The 19,151-nt window shown below is 36.7% G+C and overlaps 2 protein-coding genes across 2 annotated transcripts; one reads left to right on the top strand and one right to left on the bottom strand.

Annotated features, from left to right (window-relative positions):
* Positions 1-646: 646 nt before the first annotated feature.
* Positions 647-11,470, top strand: LOC124406597 (NFX1-type zinc finger-containing protein 1-like). Its single transcript, XM_046882047.1, has 17 exons — positions 647-829; positions 1,253-1,364; positions 2,560-2,658; positions 2,744-4,949; positions 5,268-5,547; positions 5,912-6,414; positions 6,490-6,807; positions 6,892-7,194; positions 7,328-7,486; positions 7,611-7,868; positions 7,981-8,206; positions 8,405-8,561; positions 8,790-8,901; positions 9,088-9,308; positions 9,414-9,688; positions 10,246-10,538; positions 10,842-11,470. The coding sequence occupies exons 1-17, from the start codon at positions 814-816 to the stop codon at positions 11,259-11,261; spliced, it is 5,958 nt and encodes a 1,985-aa protein (XP_046738003.1). The 5' UTR covers positions 647-813; the 3' UTR covers positions 11,262-11,470.
* Positions 11,471-12,379: 909 nt separating this feature from the next.
* Positions 12,380-15,422, bottom strand: LOC124407145 (esterase E4-like). The gene is made up of 7 exons (XM_046882998.1): positions 15,138-15,422; positions 14,586-14,724; positions 14,054-14,399; positions 13,497-13,859; positions 13,218-13,378; positions 12,827-13,143; positions 12,380-12,717 (listed from the first exon to the last, which is right to left on the bottom strand). Exons 1-7 carry the CDS (start codon positions 15,404-15,406, stop codon positions 12,546-12,548), a joined length of 1,767 nt encoding a protein of 588 aa, XP_046738954.1. The 5' UTR covers positions 15,407-15,422; the 3' UTR covers positions 12,380-12,545.
* Between the last annotated feature and the right edge of the window lie 3,729 nt (positions 15,423-19,151).

Consider the following 19,151-nt stretch of genomic DNA (forward strand, 5'->3'; position numbering starts at 1 on the left):
GAAACTAAAAATTTTCGTCTTTTGCGAAAACACTAATCAACTGATGGTATATATTTGACAATATACTGTTCAAGCCGTTCAAACATTTCCCGCAACGCCAGAGGCGCATGTGCGCGATAAAACTGGGTAAACCGTTCAACGCATTCCCGGTTCGTGAAAACTAGAGTCCTACACGAAGAAAACGCTTCCACTCAATGACATCTGTGTACGGCAGCTGGAACTAAAAGTGAAACGCAACCGTGCTGCGTGGACAAAAAAAAATACGGAAGTGAGAACCGAAGATGACGTAATATATTTCTTATATTTCAGTGGAGATGACCCTCTCGCTAAGGAGATAGTAGCTAAGCTGCTACTAGCAGTTTCTTTCAAGAAGAACTCTCGGTATATAATCTAACAGTAATTAAAAGCATAGGCTACGCCGGAAGTGGACTTTTCGCGCGAGTTTTCCTAGATTTGGCTCGACGTTACCAGAGAGCAGCACTGAACGACAGATCAAAAATTTTTAAGTTGGTAGATTCATGATTCACTGATATATATGTGAATAGATGTATATATGTCTAGTGCCATGATTTTAGATATCGGGGGCTTCCCCAGAGTTCTTTAGGGGTCTTACTAATTATAGGAGATCTGCATTGTAAGCCATAACGTGGCAAATGGTGGTGAAGAGCGTCATCTTGTTTTTTTTGTCGCGTTGAGAGTTGTAAGATTTTTACACGAAAATCGAATTATTTGAAGGCGACATTCGTCAACGAATGATTGATTTATTGATTTCTTCGATTTACGCAACTCTGATATTGGCACTGGTGCAGCAAAATGCGTAGATCAAACGGTATGTAAAGTAGCTTAAGGGCGTTCCTGGTCGACTTCGACGTTAACGTATATATCTCCAAATACCGAAGTCCACGTATTTCAAACGCGAAAAAGGGCCATTCTATACGCAATTTCGAACCAAAATATTCCAATACACTTTCATTCGAGGCAGAAATAATTACGTATACTAGGAATTGCGTATAGAATGGGGTTAAGCCCTTTTTTGCTTTTGAAATACGTGTACTTCGATAGGGTGATCATAAGATATAATATTCAAATTGATCTATATAATTACTCCATTCTATCACTTGAATTCACATTTCTAATTCTAGCATATTGACATATCTGATCGAATGTAGTATTTGATCGTGCAAAATTTAATATCACACAGTTATTGTTGAACACATTTTTCACCTCAGTACATATATTAATTACTATGCAGATGGTGACAACTGGCGAAATCGAAATGGATCCTCCGAACAAAAATCTAATGGTGATACAGAGGGTGGTTTTCAACGGCACTTTCACAGTAGATCGAAATATGGCACTAAACCGTAAGTCCGATTTACGTTGATTCCGCAATCTTGAAATTCTCGGAATAAATTGAATTTTTAAGGTTTACCACCAGTTTTATGAATTATGTTTGCTAGATTAAAAAAGTAAAAATTATGAACAGGCAGGGGATTTTCAGAAGTTAGCAACCTATACAGAATGTTTCATGGCTCCGACGAGCAACGTAGGTGTTCCAGAGTACAAAAGTTCACAGTGATACAATAAGTTTCCCTGTGTGCCGTTATGCTCAGAATGTAGACTGTAGCTTTATTTTTGATAACAGCTATTTGCATTGTAGGACCAACATATACGAATATATCTAGGAAAAATACACTTTTTTGCACTTCTTCTACACTTAATTTATGAGTACAAAGTTTGCTGTGATAATGCAGGGAACTTTTAGATCTTGTTTCTAATGGGCAAATAAAGATGTAAAACAAAATTTATGGAAAAAAATATTTGTAAGAGTGAACAGTCAATTTTGGACCAAATTTATTGGGCTAATTGGAGTACGAAGTAGTTCTAAAGCAACAAAAGTTTCAAGAACCTATCCAAACATTGTACATACGTAGTAAATATAATATCAAACATGCGTAAAAAACATGTTGGGTTTGATAGCCTTCACAGTTTTCAAGTTATTCTCAACTAATGTTAACGAATTTTACATTGAGTAATGGTGAAAATACCGCAGGGAGACTTTTTTTTATCATAACTATTATAAGAATATCAAAAACAATTTCAAAAACTGAAAATAGTTAAATAAAACTGTCATGCACACTATTTTCTTTTTCAAATTTTTTACTATATAACTAAGTCTTAAACTTGATTGAAAACTTGTGATTTCATAACTTTTCATCGCGATTAATGAATGCGCTGTAGACATGGAAACATGGCTTAACGCTACTTATAGCACGCTATTCATGTAATAGCACTCGCCATTATCAATTTGTTCACTCAAAGCACTCCTTGACATGCGACGTTGCCACGTCTAAATCACAAGGCTGGTCATGATACGTCTATTTTTATTACAGCCATCTATTTTTTACGTTTTTAATATGCTGTGTTGATGAATGCTCGTCTAAAAAATTTTGTATGATACTAAGTATTATTTTTTTCAACTTTATTTTCACTAGCATAATTAGTTTAAAGCTATCTTAATATAAAGACGCTACAACAATTTGTTCCCACATTTGGCAGATCCCCTCAATATGAAGTATATAGTAGAAGTCCTAACCATGGGTACTCCAATAGAAGTGGTTATAACCTACAAGGAACCAATAGCTTCACACGTCCTAGGTATTTAAATAAAAACATTTTTTATTTTCATGTTTTCAGTTACACCATTGCTTAACATTATCTTAAATGTAATACAATATTTTAGATATCACCGATATAACTCGTCGTACACACCTAGTGGCAATACTTCTACTTGGGGTGGTAGAATTGAAACCACATGTAATGTGCAATACTTTAATTTTACGCAACTGGAACAACTGGATAAAATGACTAGTGACAAAGTCATAATTATGTTAATGAAACAAAGAACAGAATTTGAACAATTCTTGAACAGTACATTTACACCAGATGCTTTAGTAGTAACTCTGCGGGTCCTCAGAAATCTTTGCAGAGGTAATTTCACAGAAAATGTGACGGGGATACTAAGCCGTGCCTGTTCTGAAACGTTTTTAAAAAGCTTAGAATCGTATCTGATGTCATTGCCTTTCGAAATAGAGTCTGCTGCTAAGAAAAGTAACAAGATTTATTGGGAAGATAGAAATGGTTTCTGGAAGAATTTAATCGAAATATTCCAAACAATGCTTGATCTTCTGCCTAGCAAAGCTAGAGACGAACTTCCAGGGATTCTAAACAAAATGAACATTATTATCACAAGCATTGAAAACAACCAAGATTATGTAATTGATAAAAATATCAAGACTGCTGCACTAGATATGTCTAATAAGTTGCAAAGCCAATTACAAACTTTCGAAATGAAAAGTGCGATCTGTGCTAAAGAGTCTGAAAAATTGGAAGAAAATCCACCCGAAGACTTCAGGTCCTTGAGCATCATACCAACAATAAAGGATTTGTTTGATAGTCATCCTTTTATTAGGATTAATAAAGTCACAGAAGCTTACAATTCAGTAGAACATTATCTTGACGTGCACTTTCGTTTACTGCGTGAAGATTTTGTACGCCCTCTTCGAAATGGCATTGAAGAATACTTGAATGACTTCAACCAACGTCAGAATAAAAACCTTCGCATTTATAAGAGAGTCAGATTTGTAGTTCCCGAGCGCGATGATTATGGTGATGTTCATGATGGGGTTGAAATATTTTTTGGAATTAAGAGTCACGTCAATTGGAGGGATTCCAAAAGGCTTATGTTCGGTGGACTATTATGCCTTAGCAAAGATAATTTCAATACCATATTGTTCGCAACTATTTCCAATCGGGATGAGAGAAATCTTGCACAAGGAATACTTACAATCAAGCCATGCAATGGAACAGAGATTACTTCGGAAATTTACAACCATGATTTTGTTATGTTGGAACCAAAACTATATTTCGAGCCATACTTTCGAGTACTAAATGCTATGCTGCATATGGATGAGACGAATTTTCCAATGAGAAATTATCTGGTAGATGCTGATACTTCGACTTTCCGACCTCGTTACATTAACTTGGCTTATCTGAGGTTCGGAGAAATTATATTCAGATACAAAGGAATCGGATTACCTGTAGCATCAGACCAAACATGGCCATCAGCTCAGAAATTAAATCTAGATGAAATGCAATACAAAGCATTCAAAAGTGCACTCACGCAAGAATTCGCACTTATCCAAGGACCACCAGGAACAGGCAAGACTTTTCTTGCTTTGCAAATAATTCGCACAATGTTGGAGAATCGTGAATACTGGCTGGAACATGGGCCAGTCCTAGTTGTATGCTTAACAAACCATGCTCTGGATCAAATTCTTGATGGAATATTAAAGTACACAGACTCTATCGTCCGTGTTGGTAATAGATCAAATAATCCAAAATTAGAGGAATGCACACTCAAGAACAAACGTAACAACAGTTTCATAATCGGCAATTCAGCAAGGCGTGCGCAGTCAAATATGTATTTTGCAAAACAGCAATTTCAATATCATTTACAGAGAATTGAACGAACCTGCATTTTGATTCAGAACTTAACACGAGAGAATACTGTTGTTTTATCACACGACCTGCAGAAATATTGTGGCGACTTAGTATTACTTGAACTTGACAGTCGGGACATCTTTAAACAGCTGCTCGGACCCAGCATCTCAGAGGTTGAATATTTTGAATCGAGGTGTAACCTAGTTGAGCCTGAACCTACTGGAAATTCGGCATATCCATGGCAAACTAAATTATTTCACAAGTTACGGTGTTCACTTTCTGACTCTGACTTTGTACTTCCTCTGAAATGTATAGACGAACTAATACATGAGATTTATGCACAAATGCATCTCTGCAGAAATGAGATGAGTATTCTGCCGTTCGATCCAACTACTGAATTGGAGTACGATATTGCTGAACTACGTAAACTACGAGCAAATTTAGAGGTTAGTATAATTAACTTTAGTCAATGCGGTATAGTGTTCAAGATACAAAAAAATATTCTAGTAGCTTTGACATGGCCTGCATCGCCATAGGTATAGATAAAAATCCTCAATAAAAATATTCATATTACGTAATTTTCAAAATTCGAAACTGAACGATAAAACAAAATGTTCCATAAAGGTTGCAACATCGTTTTTCAAATATCCAACATTGTCAAGTTATATTGGAATTGACTTTGATGAAACTGGAGTTTTTTTATCTTTGGATACTAATGTTAAATATTTATACCTGATTTCATTTCTAATTTTTTTAAATTTTAGCAAAAACTGGCTCAACATCCATTACTGAATACAGAAGAAAATCGACGTCCTCAACATCCAAATTGGGAAAAATATTGGCAATGGATAACAATCAGTTATGAAGGCGCAATGTCCGATTTGGTTAAGCTTAAAGAACGGTCCGGATACTGGCTTCAGGAATTGAACAAAGCTAAGGAGTCTTTTGATTTAGAAATACTACGGGAACATGAAGTCATTGGAATTACTACAACAACCGCGGCAAGACTACACGCTTCCCTACGTGCTCTTCATGCACCGATAGGTAGATATATTTTCTTTTTGTAAAATGATACAACTACTCTTCATATTTTTACGCCAGTTTCCTGGCTGATGAAAGTAACTTCATGCACGATTCAACGAACTGCATTTCAAGCAACACTATTAAGCATTTCTTTATCCAACCAATAAGTAAATTCCCTTGTCCCATTTGATAATATTTCTAATTCATTGTGATCTAAAATCAACTTAAATAAAATTAACTTAGCGATAAATTACCTATATAAAAATTCATATTGCAATTAATAAACTACTTAATCGAATGATTTAAGAATCATGATTTGATTCTGGAACAAAAAAGGCTCATAAAATTTTTATAGTCATCAATAACAATTTTATCACCTATTTAGTACTGGTAGAAGAAGCAGCTGAAATTCTTGAAGCTCACGTTGTTTGCACTCTAACTAAAAGTTGCCAACACCTCATCCTGGTTGGGGATCATAAGCAACTGCGACCAAAAGCAGCTGTTCACGAATTGGGAACTAAATATAATTTGAACATATCTCTGTTCGAAAGAATGGTCAATATACAGGGAGACTATACGCAATTGACGAGTCAACATCGAATGCGACCGGAAATTGCTGGATTGATATGCCCATCTATATATGAGACACTTCACAATCATGAGTCCGTTTGCGCATACCCTTCCATCAAAGGAGTGAGCAAAAATTTATTTTTCTTACATCACGAGCACGAAGAAGTTAGCTCTGAGTATAATGACGACAGTTGGACAAATCCACATGAAGCCAAATTTCTAGTCGCACTTACCAGACATCTGATATTACAAGGATATGATGTATCAGAAATTACAATAGTCTGTACCTATGCTGGTCAATTATTCGTATTGATAAAGGTGGGAATATTTCTTATGCAAGCACTATTACTAGATGGAACTGTTAGAAAACTATTGTGCTTTTTCCACTTTCAGGAGAGAGAGCGTTATGCAATCCTCAGAGATTTACGCATAACAACGATTGATAACTATCAGGGTGAAGAAAATAAAATAATCCTGTTATCATTAGTACGAAACAATAAAGAAGGAAATATCGGTTTTCTCAGAGAGGAAAACAGAGTTTGCGTAGCACTGTCGCGTGCTCGAGAGGGTCTTTACATTACGGGAAATATGCATAATCTCACAAAAAATAACCATATCTGGCCTAAGATCAAAAATGTTTTAGAAAGTGGCAATACGATTGGTGATTGTCTCGAATTACAATGTCAAATTCACCCTGCTGAATTAATAAGCGTAAGTATTCATGACAATATGTTTCAAGTAACATAAGAATGTCAAACTATTTTTAGAAATGATGAACAGAGAATTGACATACAGGTACAAGGGTCAGTGGATTTTCAAAAATCCCCGGAAGGAGGTTGCTTGAGAAAATGTGATGCAAAGTTGTCTTGCGGACATACCTGTTTGAGCGTATGTCATGTTGTTGACCGTGAGCATATTGCAGAGCATAAGTGCCACCAGCCTTGTCTTAAAGCTTGCCCAAAAAGTCATCCTTGTCCGCTTACATGTTCTCAAACTTGTAAAGACTGCCTTGTAGTCGAAAATCGAGAACTGAAATGCGGCCACACTGTGCCTGTTCCATGTTGGGTAGATTCAGACTCATTTTTATGTCCTGTCATGGTATGTTTGAAATAAAATTTACAAATAATTTCAATAGTAATAAACAGCTGTAGCACCCATGTCTTAAGCTGGACAACCACTCACTTAAAAATCGTAGTTAATTCAAATCTCATAGGCTGTTTCAAATTTTCAGGTCAATGGGACTTTACCTGACTGTAATCACACGGTTTTAAAACCGTGTCATAAATCTGTCAACGATTACCCATGCTCGCATCCATGTGATGTGCGAGTTCCATGTGGCCACTCTTGCGAATTGAACTGCCATGTAAATAAAGACCCTGATCACCTGACGGTAGTATATTACATTTTTTAGTAACGTGGAATGGTTCAGTTATTACAATGAATATGTCATTAACAGTAGGCTTTACTGAATGCAGTATACAATTATATAATATACAAGGTATTATTTATTACAGTACAAGTGTAAGAAGGACTGTACAAGAACTAATCTCAACTGTAGTATGAATCATGCATGCAAAAAGCAATGTAGTCAAAAGTGCGACTTGTGCGATATCAATATGAAGAAAGAACGCTCTTGTGGACATTACTTTGAATGCTTATGCAGTCAAGATGTCGAAGCAATTGTGTGCAATAAACCATGCAAGCGTGACATGGATTGTGGCCACAAGTGTCATCTGAAATGCGGTGAAGTTTGTGGAAAATGTCAAGTAATAGTGAGTAAAACATTCAAAACCGCTTATGATACAGATAATAAAATTTACCAGCATAATTGTATTCAATTCAAAAAATTTACTAAGGTAAATGACAATACTGAAAAAATTGCAGGTCGAAAAAGCAAGCACATGTGGACATAAGATGAAATTAAAATGCTGCGAAGAGGCAACATCTTCAAAATGTAGCAATGAGTGCAAGCTTAAACTAGCCTGTGGACATCCTTGCAAAGCTAAGTGTAAAGATCCATGCACTACTGTGTGTAAGCTCATGGTGCACAGAAGTCAACGCGGATTGTGCGGTCACAATTTTTCAGTGCCTTGTTATTTGCAAGAAACAGGTAAGTGGCCCATGAATTATAATGATGATTTACATAATTTATAAAAATACGGAATAGTGTAGAATTTTGGTTCACTTATTTTTGGCAGTCTACAGAATGAAATTCTGCTTTGAAGCTAGCAAAGTATTCAGCAATATCGCTCACAGTACAAATATATAAATACAAATACTTTCACCAATTGATTTTTCTTCCAATCAGGAAATCCGTTGGAATTATTAAAATACTGTAAAGAACCATGTGTGACAGAACTGGCTTGTGGACATATCTGCAAAGGTAATTGCGGATACTGTAAACAAGGACGCATACATACACCTTGCGGCGAAATCTGTGGCAACATTCTCGTTTGTGGGCATAAGTAAGATATCTCCGTGCATTAAATTTTTCCTCTGTAGTATGGATGGGTGAATTTCAAATTTTTTCAGAGCTTAGTTAAATCAAACTATAATCTGCCACATTGATATAAAACATATCCAATTTCTTAACACACTTACAATGATTGTGATGCAGTGAAAAATCAGATTACATTTGATGCAGATGAGAACAAGGAATAATATTGCTAATATAACAAATATCAATTGTTTAGATGCGAGGTTCCTTGCAGACAAGAGTGTCCACCTTGTAAGAAAGTTTGCGAAGTCAAGTGCCGCCACAATAGATGCAATAAAAAATGTGGAGAACCGTGCACACCATGCAAGGTATGATTGAAACTGATCTCATTGTGCGCGATATTGTGAAATTGGATCTCTAACGTATTATGCCTATTTGGATGTAGATAACGTACACCTGTTTAGTTTCAATATTTTTCAGGTTTGATTATTCTTCCATATTTATAATTGTAGTTTGTTCATGACAAGAATTGATTATGAATTACTTTGTATTAGGAAAAATGCGGTTGGGGATGTCCTCACTCCAAATGTACCAAACGGTGCTTCGAATTCTGTGATAGAGAGCCGTGCAATGAAGAGTGCCCAAAGCTATTAAAATGTGGCCATTCCTGTGTTGGTTTTTGCGGAGAGCCATGCCCACCATTATGCCGGATTTGTAATAAAGAAGAACTTATGGAGGAATTTTTCCTTGGCAATGAGGATGAACCGAATGCAAGGTGAATAACATTAGTTGCATCAATGATCATACCTAAACCATTAAAATTACTCGTAACTGAAACAAATTTTAACAAGTACCATCTTAAAATTTAATATCTCGACAGATTCATATTATTGGAAGATTGTGGGCATTGCATAGAAAGTGAAGGGCTTATGAAATGGGTATCAGAACGCAGTGACCCAATTCAAATAAAAACCTGCCCACGCTGCAAAACGTTTGTCAGTAAATGTATGCGAATAATGAATCAAATTAAAACGGACGTGGCAGATGTACAAGCAATCAAGAAAAAAATATTTGGCGACCAAACATGGTTGCTGAACCAACAACAGCTTTTTCTCAAAGAAATCAAACGCATGCAAGAAAATCGAATTTCACAGAGTATGCACATGAACATATTAATAAATTATACCACTCTATCCATTAACTAGGGATTCTCACGTGGAAGTTCTCAATACCGAATGTATTATGTCAATACAATGACCATCTGATTTATTTTTCATTTCGAATTGAGGCATAGTTGAGTGCATCACTGCCCAGAAACATGATTACTGTATCGGGCTGGTGGATTCACTTTCTGATTGGAAAAGCTGAAGTTTTTGTTGATAAGTTGATTTCAAATAGTAAAAACACAAAGTATCAGTTCGCAAGTTTACTTGCCCTCATTTGCGTTATAATCTTTCCTGATATCCTATTACATCATACAATTATGTAAAGCTAAATCTTTGTCTACGCTTCAGTGACACTTATATCAATATTGCGAAAGATAGACTACTAATTACCTAATTAAATTTCTGTTTCTTTGAAGGAGATTCGATTCAAGGCCAAAACGTGTATGGCCAGAACTCTTTATTTTGCGAACCTAACACATCAAATTACACTTTAATGAACTAATCAATAATCTTTGACAATGCGAGTAACAAAACTTTTAATTACAGATTTCCTGGATCTGAATAATTTTTTGAGAGTTTTGCACACCAAAGTGCTTCCTATGACAAAAAAAAAGCGGCGGCAGGTTTTGGATGTGCGAGCAACGGAAACTACCAAGATCACACTGAACATTTTACAGCATATAATTGAAAAACTGGAGAATATAGATCCCACAATTACGATCTATCCATGGTTAAATAATCAGGTTGTGATGTTAGTACAATCACTTTCAATTAGGGGACAGATTTCCAATCAGGAAATCAACGACATCGAAAAAGAACTTCAGAGATTACATTACATGGTAATAAATGTATTTGATCTGTACATCAAGACAGCAGATCAAGAGATTTTTAATACCAAGCTTAAGAACTGAATTCTTTAACTGCTCAAATTTCATACTCTGAACCGCTGTAATTCTTCAAGTGTTTGCTATATTCAGATTATGTAATTTTAAAATGTGATATAATTTTTCATTTCTAACCGCCATACCTAAATAATCTAACTCAGATCAATGGAAATTTTGCTGTATCAAGCCACATTTTGCGTTTCAGTTTGAACGATTTGATCATCTGTTTTACACTTTCATTTGTTACGTATGTTACAGGTTGAAATTTGTAAGATGAATCTTCAGATCGTCTTCCAGCATAGTGACACTGTGGGACATGAAATCGGATTTATAAATTTAGTGGAGAAACTTACAAGTATTCATAAATTTACTGAAGAAAGAGAATTGGATATTAAAAATCAGATACATATACTCGCACCATTATTAGATATGAAAAAGGTCATCCTGATGGATAACGAGCGTAAGATGATTGTTAAAGCAATAGGCTACAAACAAGGTCATTGGTTCAAGTGTCCGAATGGACACATTTACACCATTGGAGATTGCGGAGGTGCGATGGAAGAAAGCAAATGTAACGAGTGTGGAGCTGCCATTGGCGGTGGATCACATCGTTTAAGAAGCGATAACTCATTGGCTACTGATATGGATGGAGCTACACGTCCTGCTTGGCCTCTGTGATAAACCTACACATTGTTTGAATAACAACAAATAAACTTACGTTAACGAGTACCACTTATCCACTCATGCTTTTTAATAGTCTGTATTAATCGGTTTACTCTATTTTTTGGTAATCATCAGTTCGACAGGAATCAGAGATTCGAAACTGAACGATTGTGAAATCCGATCGCTCTCGTTTCTCAGCGTAACTTTTCCAATTAATTTATCAAAATGTGCAAGTTCTATGATCAAATCCAATGATATTGATGGACCATGAATCCTCTGAATACAGTCAATAATGTAAATGTTTGGTTAGAACTCTGATTACTGGACACAATATATGTTTAATTTTATATGATTGATTAATGAAAACGTGAAGTAAATCAGAATTGTATTGCTTGAATTAGACTACACAACTAAATTGGATATTCTAAATATTTGTCATAACAATTTATACTCGAAATTGTTTAGGACCGAGTAACACGTTCAAAATATTCAATGCATTTAGAATGATAAAAACACATGATTTGTTGAACAACTACTAATTTACTCGAGTCGATCGCTTGACCTAGCTAACAAAGAGGAAACTTCTGAACTAAATTTATAAGGGTGAAGCAGGATAGTTTGCGGCTTGATAAAGAACAACAGCAATTTGAGTGACTTATTTGCGTGTATTTAATACTTCACGAATAGTATGGTTTCGTATTTCATAATGATACTAGCCCCTGAAAACCCATGTTTCTTTGTCATAATAAATACAACTGACAATGAAATACAATAATTGTATGTTTGTCGAATACACCTGAACTTGTTTGTCAACTTCCCTGGAATGAGTTTATGCTGCTTCCATTACTGAATCCGAAATTTCTTGACCAACGTAATTATGTAAAGGTAGTTTCTTAAGGTAAGATTAAATGTTCTATTTTTTGGGGTTATCATTATTATTTCGATCAAAAATTCAACCTGCTTCGTTGCGGATTTTTAAAAAAGCCAATAACAATTTACGAAGAATCCTTTGAAAGTCTGGTACCAAAACTCTTACGTGAAAAGATATCATTACAACTATAAAATTATCGTTGGAATTTGAAGATTGACGGTTTGCAACAAATCAACAAAATTTAAAAGCAGGATACATCAATTCACTTTTTTACACTGACATGTTTTTTCATATGCGCGTGATCCTTACACCAACTATCTTACGTTTGAAATGTTTTATTCGTGGATGCGTATTTGCAATACTTGTACCTTCACAGCATCGATTCCGTTCAGGAGACAATTGTAAAGGTGAAAGACGAAGTGCCATAGCTAGTGCAAGTTTACAGCGGCTAACAGTTGGTCCCAAAATCGAAATCGGTCAACGGAATATCCATACTTCATTCGAAGAGTTGTGTCAGAATTATCTCCTATTTGGAGGTAATTATCTAGTGAACGTGAATATGGTGACCACGCTGGAGTGCCATCCAAAGTTGTTGGTGTTCTGAAAGCATAATTCCGGATTTCCCACCATTCTTGCATAGCTACGGTCAACTGGGATTTTCTCATTTTCTTTTTTTTCATTTTTCTTATATCTAGTCGCTTGCGTTTACCCAGTAGTTGCAAAGGAGGTCCACAATTGGACCATCGTGTCCACCATTTTCCAATCGGCCTCACTAAATTCGTAGCCTGAAGGTCCAAACTGAGACTTCGGTCCCGGAAGAAGGTAGAGAAGCTCATCACCGTGTGCGACACCCATATTCACAGTATCCCCTCCGCTGAAGAAATAGGTGTAACTAACTGTACCCCGGTAGTTGAATGAGCAAAAATACTGGGGGCTCTTTGTATGAAGCGCTTTTTCCTGAACAACTTTGTGCGAAAAATATGAGAGGAAACTATCACCCAGGAATAGTGTAAAATTATTAAATATCTGAAACAAGTACCGAATGTTAGATCTAGTGATCGTGAAAATCGCGACCTTATTTGCTGGCTTTGAATACCTACTATGTTTTGATCAGCGGTCAAATTGTTAAAGTAGTATGACTTAATGGCATCAGCGAAGACCGTCAGATTGTCAATCTGATGCTCATGTTGTAAGACGTGAGGTAGAACAATATCAATCTTGTTCACGAATTCTTTGAGCAAGTCTTGTTTGTCGAGAAATACTAATGAAAACAGAAATAAAATATTATTAAAATTGCATTCATATGTTGTCTGCACTATATTCTAGTGCTATGTTTTACAAACGCTTTCCACTTTTTTTTAAGTTGTAAGTATACTTGCAGGCACCGAAGACAATTCCTTCGTCGCGAACAACCTCGATTATCGACGGCAGATCACGGATCATTCCGCGAGCATACAGGTTCCTTGGAGTATCCGTTATAAATGCTCCTTCTATTTCCGGTTCGATACTCGGACCCCATATGACATACGGAAATATGAACCACTTGGTGAACACAGACGTCGTATCGACAAGTTGCGACGCGTTAAAAGTTCTCAAACAGTTAACAAGGGCAGCAGAGGTATTAGTCGGGCAGCCAAGATGTTCACCAAGCGTAGCAGCAGAATTTGCACTCTCCGTTCTCGAATGTGGAAATAGGAACCCTAGCGCGTTTCCACTTTGTAGTATATATCTATGAAAAAGTCCTGTAAGAATAAAAAAAACAAACTGTATCGGTAGTTATTCGAGCAGAACGCAAAAATTGACGTATCCAATTACGTGCAGTGAAATTAAATTGTGTAGCATGACTAAGGCTGAAGAAAACTCGCGCCCAAGGACCAGTGAGCTATATGAATGTATGTAGGTATCGCACCAATGATCAACAGATAGTGGGTCTCACCATTCGTCAAATTCGACATCGTCAAGAGATGAACGCACCCGGCCCCTGAACTTCCTCCATGAACAGTGACTCGATTCGGATCACCGCCAAAATAGCGAATGTTGTCTCGAGTCCATTCTAAAGCTCGAACTAAGTCTTTAAGACCGTAATTTCCAGGTGACACTTCATCTCCAGTACTGAGATATCCTAAAGGACCCATACGATAGCTAGGAACTACCAGAACGACATCTTTGTCAAGGATGAATTGAGGTCCCCATCGTTTTGGATTATTCGTTCCTGTTTTGTATCCGCCGCCATAGGCAAACAGCATTACTGGTAGTAACGTGGAGTTATCACTGGTAGGAAGCTGCAGGATTGAGCAAATTAAAAATCGTTTTCAAAATACACATTCGGCAACCTAGAATATATCCTCGTTGAAGATGCATGGACTGACTACACGCAAGTCTATAACATGACAACTGTCGTCCGAAGTGTGTATTTTTCTACAAATCGACAATTTCAAAGTGCTAATAATATCAGGAATAATTATTACTTGCGGTGTATACACATTGAGATAGAGACAGTCCTCATCTCCGATGAACACTGTACCATCCAGCTGAGGACATGGGGGGGAATCGACGCTACCATCTAAAGTTCCATTCCACGCTTCTGCCGGTACGGGTCCCTTGAATCTGTATCGAGACAACAGCGAAGGTTGTTTTTTAACTTTCACACAACACAACATCCGGTATTTCAATGGATTGATCTCTCAAGGTAGAGATTTGAGAATAGTTGTTGGTTACGCATTGTATAAGAAATAATTACTCAGAACACTTAATCCAACCAATAAAAAAAATTAGTCCGAAAGTTGAACTTGAGAGTTACTGAATGCAGCAAATTATTAAATTCACTCTGCTTTGTTTCAGAGAAGTAGTGAAGTTTATTACAACCACCCCAAAAATAAAAAGTGGAGTATCCAGATGATTCAGAGGTCTAGAGAATCACCTCTGATTATTTTCACACGGACGCATGGGTATGTGCGTTTTCGCATGTATGTGCTTTTTTTTCTAGTAATCAACATGAATTTTCTAATCTTGAAGCAAACCTGAGATTTCCAATCGGCGGTTGTGCGAATGGGATTCCTTTAAAGACGAAGAATATCCGGTTGCGGCGCGTGACCATATTTACACCTTGAATTTTTCCTTGAAGTATATGGACTTCTGGGCGAGTCGAATTCTCAACAACATCCGTATTTCCAGCCGGGGCACTGTCACAAATACTTATATAACTGCTTAGTGAAAATAGTACCAAGACGTAGAGTCTGAGGCTAAAATTTGATTGTATAACCATCCTGTTGTTTGCAGTCTCACGCATCGTCGACAAATGATTCCCAAGCTGAGGGTTTGGCTCCCTATATTCAACTGCAGTGCGAATTGTTTCGTAATTCTCACGCTAGCGCGTGAACTCTGACCGTAAGTGATTTCTCATACTCAGCCAAGTGCGAATTGTGTCATTCGGGAGGCGACTTTCCGATAATCAAGGCTGTGTGTAATATGGACAAAATGCGTGCTGCCTCAGTTTTACCAATGATTACATTCATAACATTTCAAATTTTCAATCAAACCATTACGGGGGTGCCCTGGTCGATTCCAAAGTTGGCGTAGACATCTCATTTGATGCTGAAATAAAAATGAGCTAGAAAGTATTTATTCGAAATTGCGTATAGAATGGAACTGTTGAGCCCCTTTTCGCATTTGAGATACTTGGACTTCGATGTTTGGCGGTATATACGACAACGTCGAAATCGACTAGAGCACCCCCTTAACTGACATAGAAAACCGAGAAGGAAACCTAGTCAATTATTTTATCAATCGAACAAAGCGCATTCGAGAAATAAACACGTGCCTACAGATTAATATTGCTTAAAAGCAAGATAGTAGATAGACAATAGAATGCTTAAAAAATCATTTTTGTTGACACGCAATATTGTTCTTGTACATGTTACATGTTATACCAGTGGCTCGCTAAAAAATGCCTAATATTGAACCTGGTGAAAGGAAAATGCCGATGACGCTGAAGCCAGCAGCTAAACTTAGCAGCTGGACACGGCAATGCATAGGGGCGGCACGTACGGGGATAATTTAATCTGACACGTAAAAAAGCCATAAAAACGGAATAGTAATAGCAGGAAACTTGAATAAAACGACCCACTTGCTAAAGTACGGATAATTATCGATAACAATACGGTTATACAGTAGATAAGTTTTAATTGATTATGAAGTTATGAATTGATTCGATTGCTGGGTGGGGAAACGACCGCGGAATTTGAAACTTGGTGGAAATATTCTAGATAGGGCCCGAATATTAGTCTCACATATCTTAACCTTCAAGTTTCATTATAGTTGCCACAGAGTTTTTTGATTTAAGAGAATTTTAATTCAGCAAGTCTCTGTTCTAATCATTTTCCACACCATTAAATTCGAGATTGTCAACAAGTCAACGCATACGCCGCCTGAACTTCCTCGACAAACAATGACGACTCGATTGGGATCACGACTATGACAATAATCAGACTACGTAATGTTATCATGATTCCATTATAAAACTCCAACCAGGCCTTTTAGGTCGCAATTTGCTGCTGGCAGATTGTGTCCAGTGCTAATCGCAAGATATCCTGTGGCCCCCAAATAATAACCAGAAACTGGTGGACGATGTCTTTATTAAAGATAAATTGAGTATCCCATGGTTGGTAGATAATTGTTGATTCCAATTTTAGGGAATCTTACGAATATGTATATCATTGTCAGTGACAAAAAGTACTTCTAAAATAAAAACAGTTGATGTCGAGTAAGCTGAATAACGTTCAGTAGTTTTATACTTGTCTGAAACGGGGGAGGATATTTTTTTATTTTCAAGTATTTGACTGTCGGAATCAAAAAACTCTCGAGCAAAATCAAATCATCCACTGTCAGGCTGCCCTATTCCATTTCCACTTTAATTGTAAGGTCATTTTTAGCACTCGATAAGTATCAACTGCGGTCTTACAACAAACCCGCCATTCTATCCTATAATATCTCAATCACACTGTTGAATTGTGTAATTTAAGAGCAGTCTTCTGATAATCGAGAGTTGCCGAAAGACGGCGGAAAATTACTTTGTATACGCACTAATGATAAAACGCATGCGATTACGGTTTAAACGATGATTTCTTCTTTCATATGTTAAATTTTTATCACTAACGGATACGAGAATCGCTTCGTTTACCACCTTATCATCGAATATAACATTTAAAAATCGAGACAGTCCTATCAGTCAATATTAATTTAAAACGATGATGCGACATGGACAGTGTAGCTACGTATAAACTGCACGGTATCTCGAGATAATTGCCTACTCAAAGAATTAATAAACGTACACAAAAAAGGCCAGTCATCTTTGAGCTATATGCGAATCTAAATATAAAAGTTCGCCGAACATATAATGTTAGAAAATAGACTATTTTCTGCGCAATGTGATAACCCCTAGCAATCCCTCTCTATCGGTTGGTTTTTAATCATTTATTAGGCGGTTATAAATAAGTCTTGGTTGATTTTGACGTCCTAAATAGCCGCGATACGTAATTTCATAATTATTACTGGCTGACGATGAGCTTTTTATCTTACGGTCGATGATAATGTGACCCAGTGTCCCAAGCCCAATTCCAAACAATAATCTACGAGACCCTGAGCCTTGCTTATTCTCTCCGCTCCTGTCATGTTTGTATTTTAGGGGTTTCGCAATGATGATGAAACTTTGTCAGCAGTAGCCATTAATCCTGAATTTGGCAAACAAAAACGAGATTAGATTATACTTAATCCGTCATTGCTGCCAATGATAGTAATGGCAATGAAATGTTTGGCACGTGGATAGTTTCATTTTTTTTCAATACAATAGAAAACCGCTGTTCCTCAGTTTTTCGAAACAAATGACGTGACCGCTCTCTTCGGCGGGTTTGGTAGTTTGTTGACAATTCGTGTGAATATTCGTCGAAGATGAAACAAAGTATCCAAAATATGCGGTTATTGCATAGGAACCGCTCCATGAATTAAAACTCTTCAAATTGCGTCAATTTCTTACAATCGGCAAGAGTTTTTGCAACGAATCAGTTTATATATAGCACGATTATGAAGCAATAATCTCTAATGCCATAGTTATGACGTACAAATAAATGCTTAGTAATAAATCTTACAACTTATTTTGTGATGTGATCACAGTGCACGCGTAATCATGTTTATAGATATGCGTCCCTTAATAACACAGCTGCGTTATTCAAAGACACGATGTGTATAAAATTGGCACAGCCCATGCGTAAACTCACAAGATACCGCTGAAATAAAGCACGATCAACAACTGAGAAAATATTATTTATGTTAGCCAGTTTTCGGACGTAGCTTTCGAAACATCGATCGCAGTGGCTTGCGATCATGACACTCATTTTCTCTTCCAAACTTACGCCGATATAGCTTGTGCAATAATTTATTCTAGTGTTTTGGAAATCGGTAAAATTTTTGGCGAAAACTGAAACCTGTACCTCTTGGTCGGTTTTTCCGACTAAGGCTCTACTCACATGACGCCCCGAAGCAATACCTCGAAATCCATTAGTTACAGCAATTTACTTCGAAAATTTCATCGAACATTTTGTAAGCTCGTAAAGATCAGATCGGGTCGAGCAGTGTTTTCAGTCTTCTTGAATTCGCGACCCCTTTCCAAGTAAAACAAATCGGGCGACCACTCAGGTCCATAATAAAACTATGTCAGCGATTGCGAAAACAATTTATTCAATGTTTATTCTATTGAGAGTATACCTAAAAACTACGACCTTAGCTTTTTAATTTTACCTGACTTATGACCGCAACCCCCCACAGTAAAACTTGCAGGTGACCAGGCTGGGAGTCGCAACCAACATTTTGAAAAGCACTGTGCTAGAGCATACGAGTTGACATGATTTTTGTGTGTTTGGTACTCTGGATTTTTTCAAACGAAGATAACATTTCCATTCAATGTATTTTAATTACCTACTTATCTTTTTTCATTGTATTTCGTCAATCTCGGTCGGTCACTACAAAATAGTTTTCCAATT

The sequence above is a fragment of the Diprion similis genome, chromosome 6, assembly GCF_021155765.1.
Source record: "Diprion similis isolate iyDipSimi1 chromosome 6, iyDipSimi1.1, whole genome shotgun sequence".
Lineage (NCBI taxonomy): Eukaryota > Metazoa > Arthropoda > Insecta > Hymenoptera > Diprionidae > Diprion > Diprion similis.